The sequence below is a fragment of the Monopterus albus genome, unplaced genomic scaffold (assembly GCF_001952655.1).
Source record: "Monopterus albus unplaced genomic scaffold, M_albus_1.0 scaffold41.1, whole genome shotgun sequence".
Lineage (NCBI taxonomy): Eukaryota > Metazoa > Chordata > Actinopteri > Synbranchiformes > Synbranchidae > Monopterus > Monopterus albus.
The window spans coordinates 3153520-3159799 of record NW_018127921.1 but is presented as its reverse complement, the minus strand read 5'-3'; the positions used below and the strand labels follow the sequence as shown (position 1 = coordinate 3159799).

Below are 6280 nucleotides of genomic sequence, written 5' to 3'. Positions count from 1 at the left end.
GTCTGACCTCTGTGATTGCCAACAAAGGTTTTGCCACCAAGTACTAAAGCACGTTTTGCAAAGGGATCAAATACGTATTTCATTCATGAAAATGTAAATTACTTTATAACTTTTTTTGTAATGCATTTTTCTGGATTTTTTTGTTATTGTTGTGTCTCTCACTGTTTAAATAAACCTACCATTGAAATTGTAGACTGATCAATTCTTTGTTAGTGGGCAAACTTACAAAATCAGCTGGGGTTCAAATAATTTTTCCCCTGACTGTAAATGTTTCCTGTTAGTTATTTGATTTCCCTCATCAAAATAAAAAAGAAAGACTTGCTGTGTTCACATCATTCTTCTTTCTTCTCCACCTCAGAGGCAGCACTGGCCTGCTTGACAGTGGACCCCTCTATAATGCTGATGGTCGTGGGGGTTCTCATGTTCATCCTCACCTTCTGTGGCTGTGTGGGTGCCCTGCGGGAAAATATCTGCCTCCTGCAGACAGTAAGTCAGGAGTTTTTCAACTGCCGGGTGTTAACGTATTCTGCAGAAATAATCTTTTGAGGAACTTTGATTTACAGACATTGTAACAGTGCAGAAAGACATGCTGTATAACATGTAGTAGGGGTCAAAGGTCAGATTTGACTCCACAAAGTCAGGATGCCTCGTGAGCTACCAGATCCTCTCATTGTTACAGACCGAGTGCCATCAAAACTGAGGCACATGGAAACTGTCTTTAGCTAATTATTCATTCATTCATTTTCTACCGCTGAGCGGGGTCACGGGGGGTGGAGCCAATCCCGGCTGGCAATCGGGCGAAGGCAGGGTACACCCTGGACAGGTCGCCAATCTATTGCAGTCTATAGCTGATTACCTTTTACATTTTAAGCCCTGGCCCAGTTGCTTTTAGGTTTCTTGTTTTTTTCTGCATATATATTCTCCAAGCAGGAGAGGTGATGAACAACAGCTGAGTTTCCATAGACACACAGGATCTCATAGAATCTGAAGAATTAACTCAAAACAGAAGGCTTTTTCCTGTTGTGTAACAATGTCTCTCTTTCCATCACAGTTCTGTATCTCCCTGACAGTGATCTTCATACTCCAGCTCATCGCTGGGATCCTGGGCTTCATATTCTCAGATACGGTAATGAAACAATATGAAGGATTTTTTTCAGTCAGATTAATTTCTCTATCAGATTAATGACCGCACCTGCACATTAAATGTTAATTTGTTCTGTTATTGTTTTTAATAGATTGAATTGTTATTGGTGGATTTTAGCTAAGACTCACACATCATATTAGAATAGATATCATCTTTAAGACAGTAATGCTTTACATATCAACAAATAAAATTTAATTTGATTTCATCAATATTAATGTTCCTTGAAAATCATGCTAAATTTGTTTATAGACTCTTTCTTGGCCTGCTGCTGTGCTTTGTCTGATTCAAACAGCAGTTTGCTCACAGGCAGGGTGGTTAAATGTGTTTGTTCTAGGGATAAGAAGAAGTTGGATGTATAGTTCTCCTGTATAACAATCATAAAGCCAGCTTTGAGTTTGTTTAGAAAATATGCAGATATGCTCTCACCCTTCACCATACTGTTCAAATCAGCTAAATGCACCTTTATTAGGGATTCCATCTGTCCTACATTTTATATCATATAACCGTCAGATTTTGTGTCTTTTGGTTCATGCTACTAAGCTACTTTTTCCACACTCTTCCAAGGCTCGAAGTAAAGTGACTGACATGATCAACAATGCCATCATCCACTACAGAGATGATATTGACCTGCAAAACCTTATTGACTTTGGGCAGATGGAGGTAAGGATTTAGTCCAACTGCAGACTTCATGCCATACATACTGAGGCCATGATCATTCTTCATTATAAATACCAGGTTAATCCATGCCTTAAAGTTTTGTAGCAATATACTGTACAGTACGTATACAGATACCTGGCATATCTTTTCATTGATCTCATCTCAAATGTATGTCATTTCAGTTTGACTGCTGTGGCGGTGTGATGTACACTGATTGGTCCCAGAACATGTATTTCAACTGCAACATCGTTAACCCCAGTACAGAACGTTGCTCTGTCCCCTTCTCCTGCTGTATCATATCAAAAGAGAAGGTCATCTACTTTACAGACACTGGTGTTAATATTTTTGTTATGTTATGTATTTTATCAGTATATGTCTCTGTGCAGGTGGTCGTCAACACGATGTGTGGTAAAGGCATGCAGGAACTGGTGTACCATGAAGCTGGAAACCACATCAACACCAATGGCTGCATAGACAAAATGGTTAACTGGATTCACAGCAACCTGTTCCTCCTCGGAGGAGTTGCACTGGGACTGGCTATACCTCAGGTAGGATGTTTTGCAGAGCACAAATACCAGTACACATGCATGTTTTTCTCAATATTGTGTTTTCTCTTCTGCAGCTGGTTGGCATCCTCCTGTCTCAGATTCTGATCAATCAGATCAAAGACCAGATTGAGCTTCAAAACTACAACTTCAATCACCGCTCTGACCCATGGAATTGACCCGGGGCAGACTAGACCAGATTGTGATGAACAGCACCAGAAGAATGGTGACCCCTGAAACTGCAGGAAGATGAGTAGAACTATGTATGCCAGGTCTATGAAAAAACGTCAGTCTGGTATGAGCATTCACCTCTCATTCTGCTTGGATTAAAAAAAATACACACAAAACCCAAATTAGACAAACGTGTGGACAAACCAATAATGTGCTTTCAATTACTTGGAAGTAAGTACACCCAAAGGGAACAGATGGAGAAATAGGACTCTGTCGCCACCTACTGGACATAGGTCATGCTTGCATTTATCAAACACCGCACATCACATTTATAAACATTTCACTCCCAAGCAGGGGCAGAGGGGGTATTTGGTGCTTGGGGTCATATTGACCAAGTCATATTTCACTTTATTAGGAACTGCAGTCAGTATAATCTACAGCAAGTGCTATTTTATCATTACTCTTATGAAGATGCCAAATAGGAATGAGAGTAAGAACATCCATGTATCCTTATTCCTACAAATGCTAACTAACTAAAAAGGGAATAGTATTTTGTCAAACTGATTGTTTTGCAGACTGGAATGTCTTCTTCATGGACAGCAAGGCTGCTTATTGTTGCAAGCACGTGTGGGGTGATTCTGACAATTGATATTTGGTGCTTTTATTCATGTTATCAAAGTGAATCTTATAATCTGCATTTTTTTTTTTTTTTTTACTTTGTAGTCTAGTGTGTTAAACGGCCATGCCAGCAGACACGTTACATTTCTGAAGATAAAAGCATGAGCAATGCACCTACACCACTTGGGATCAGATTTTCAACACTTTCACAAGCCAATTTGTTAAAATAAACATTTGCCTGTGGATACCAGAAATGCCTTGTACCACTGTTATTTTGTAATAAACTTTTTTTACGCAGTGATTTTTACATGTGTCAAATGATTGATGTAGTCACTACATGGCAAGTTTGTATTTTGTGAAATATCAGTGAGCAGACAGGGGTTGTGTGACTGACTAGGTACTAAAAACAAATCTTGCCCACTCTACTTGTTGTCTTGTACCAATTAAATCTGATTTGCTCTGACAGTAAAGAAAAACTGTCTAGGATTTGGTTCAGCATGGTCATAAAGGTTTAGTGCATTTTCTGTGAAATACATCCACAGCTGTAAATGTCAGCATTCAGTTTACCGTTATGTAATATTTTGAGGCAAGTCTTGTGGGTTTTTTTTTTACTGGAGAGGTGTCATTTGACTAGAGATGGTTCCACTCATTACCCAGAGAAAATCAGGCCGAAATTCTGCTGTCACTGTGAAGAAACATAACAGAATCATCTCATCTCCACCCCATTTCTCTGCCTGGCAAATGAAAACCTGAGCTGTGAGGCATCTTCAGCTTGAAACCTGATGCCTGTAATCTTTGGGAGCAGAAACAGTCCTGCGTGGTTAACAGCCTACCAGAGACAAGTCCGCAATCTAAACATGATATTTGTGTTAGTTTAAAGCTGTGGTTACTCTCTTTTCTGTGATTTTTCTGTTTAGCACACAACAGAATCTACTGATGGCACAAAGAAGTGAAAGCACTCTTTGGAGGTGTGACATGCTATTATATAGTAGAAGCAACTGAGTACAGTGAAGAAGTTTAAACCATGGTTTACGGCTCTGTAGCAGTCTCAGGATAGTGAGTGTGTTTTGTGTGCAAGTGAGAGTGAGTGTGTGTTGGCCCGAGTTTCAGTGCTCTGTGTGTGGTCTTTGGTTTTTTTTTTCCTCTGACTCACTCAGGCAGCCATGTTGTTGTGGGTTTTAAGGAGGCCCAGACAGACACACACAGAGGAGGGAGCAGGGTTAACCCAGTTTTACGCTCAGAACACCAGGGGAGAAACAGCATTTGCAACCATGGAAAGTAAAGTGATAACAACAGCACCAGGGTGGAGAATCAGTCTTGTTCTAACTGGTACTGGCTAATGTATCACAATGATACAAAATTCACATTATTTAATAGACACAACAAATGTGATTTTGAAAATAGTGGTTTTGAATATTTTTGCAGCCACCTTAATCGGGTAGAGGAAGCCTAGTCCATTATCACCGTCCCAATGGAAACTGATTTAATGTAGTTTTGAGCTACCTTCACTCTCTCCCACACACACACACATATACAGTACACTTGCACACTGCCAGTCTGGGGAGTGGGGTGAAGTGTGTTTATGCACGCATCTTCTGAACTATCCCCAGAAACAAACATCATCAGTGCAGAACAGGCCATAAGTACAGTGAGTTTACTTCAGTGTATATATAACTCTAGGGCTTCAGAAGTAATTGGACAGATACACAAGGTCAAAAGAAATCATCATATTTAATCTCTTTGGCTTTAGTCTGCTCTTCAGCAAGTGGAATGGAACTCAATCACACTGAGATCAGGTGATTGACTCAACTAGCTGAGGATATTCCACCTCTTCACCCTGAAAAGCTCTTTGGTTGTTGGACCGTGTGTTTAAGATTGCAGCCCTGCTGAATGAGGGAAGCTCTTCCAATGCATTTTGATGTATTTGGCTGAATCTGAGCATGCACACTCACACCCACAATGCTCCTGTATACCTCTGCACCCTGTTAGTTCAGTAAGCAGTAAAATGCCAGTGTGCCAGTTCTGTTGGCAGTCATACATGCCTAAGCCATAACAGACCCACCATCTTGTATGACAGATGAAGTGGTTCTGATGGCTATGGGTCATAAGCTGTTCCCTTGTTGCTCCCACTTTTGTTTTCCATTGTTTTGATAGAGGTTGGTTTTTGTTCCATTAATCCACAGATAGAATAGAATTAAGTTTCATAACTCTACTGGTTTCTTTTGTATATTTTTCTGAACTGCTGTTGGGAACTTCATTTTCTACTTTTCCTGTGAGCACTTGCTTTTTTAGAATGTGCCCAAATGTTGATTTTGGCAGATCACAGATCTTCATGTCCTTTTTTTTCTTCACTTACATGGTCACCTCTTTACTCCCCAGACAAGTCCACTTTTGAGTTCTATTTGAATGATGTGACATTGAAATGACACACAACTGGATAAGGATAATCACCTTTATTGGCCAAGTACGTTACACACAAGGAATTTGTTTCCGGTACAGAACCGATGGCAGCCATTTGCGGCGCCACCTCAACCAATGGGTCAACCTATGGGTACTCTCTTTGTATGAAGCTATAAAATTAAAAACAATGTTGACTCTTAAATACTTCAATTAAAGCTGAGACTGCAAACTTTAATATGGTGTCATTAAGCAGTTTGAACTGTATATAATTTATATAGCTCTTTAATTTAATCCCTTTACCTTTTGTTTTGTTATTTCATATATTTATCTTTAACTGTTTTTATCTCTTAACCTTTATTTGTTGCTGTAGCATGTGGATGTTAATCAAGGATGATTAGAAGATAATGTATTAGAACATCTTAAGAAAATGCAAAGCATCATCAACACCCCACTGACATTAATTTTGACAAACAATTTTAAATGCAGTTACACTTTAAATATATCTATTTTAATGACTGCTCTATTACAGCCTCTGTATATGTTTTGGGAGATCAGTAGTTTCCATAAGGTCTTAGGGGAGTTTCATAAAATGAGAAACATATCAGCTTCATTTGAAGTTGACAATGATGTTGTATAAGATCCTGCAGGTGTATGGATCAGCACCAACTACAAAACTCTTCTTACAGTAAGATGAGGGTCCATGTATGGGGGTGCCTTGAGATGAGAAACTCTGAGAAAGCCAAAA

The 6280-nt window shown here is 39.4% G+C and overlaps 1 protein-coding gene across 1 annotated transcript in view; it reads left to right on the top strand.

Moving 5' to 3' along the window:
- The window catches only part of tspan33a (tetraspanin 33a), a 7125-nt gene extending 3698 nt beyond the window's left edge, over positions 1-3427 (top strand). Inside the window, exons 3-8 of the mRNA XM_020599597.1 lie at positions 359-486; positions 1052-1126; positions 1709-1804; positions 1984-2112; positions 2188-2349; positions 2424-3427. Of these exons, the coding sequence (XP_020455253.1) occupies positions 359-486; positions 1052-1126; positions 1709-1804; positions 1984-2112; positions 2188-2349; positions 2424-2525 (692 nt within the window). The 3' untranslated portion in view covers positions 2526-3427. The remainder of the gene's footprint in view (positions 1-358; positions 487-1051; positions 1127-1708; positions 1805-1983; positions 2113-2187; positions 2350-2423) is intronic.
- The last annotated feature ends 2853 nt before the right edge of the window (positions 3428-6280 follow it).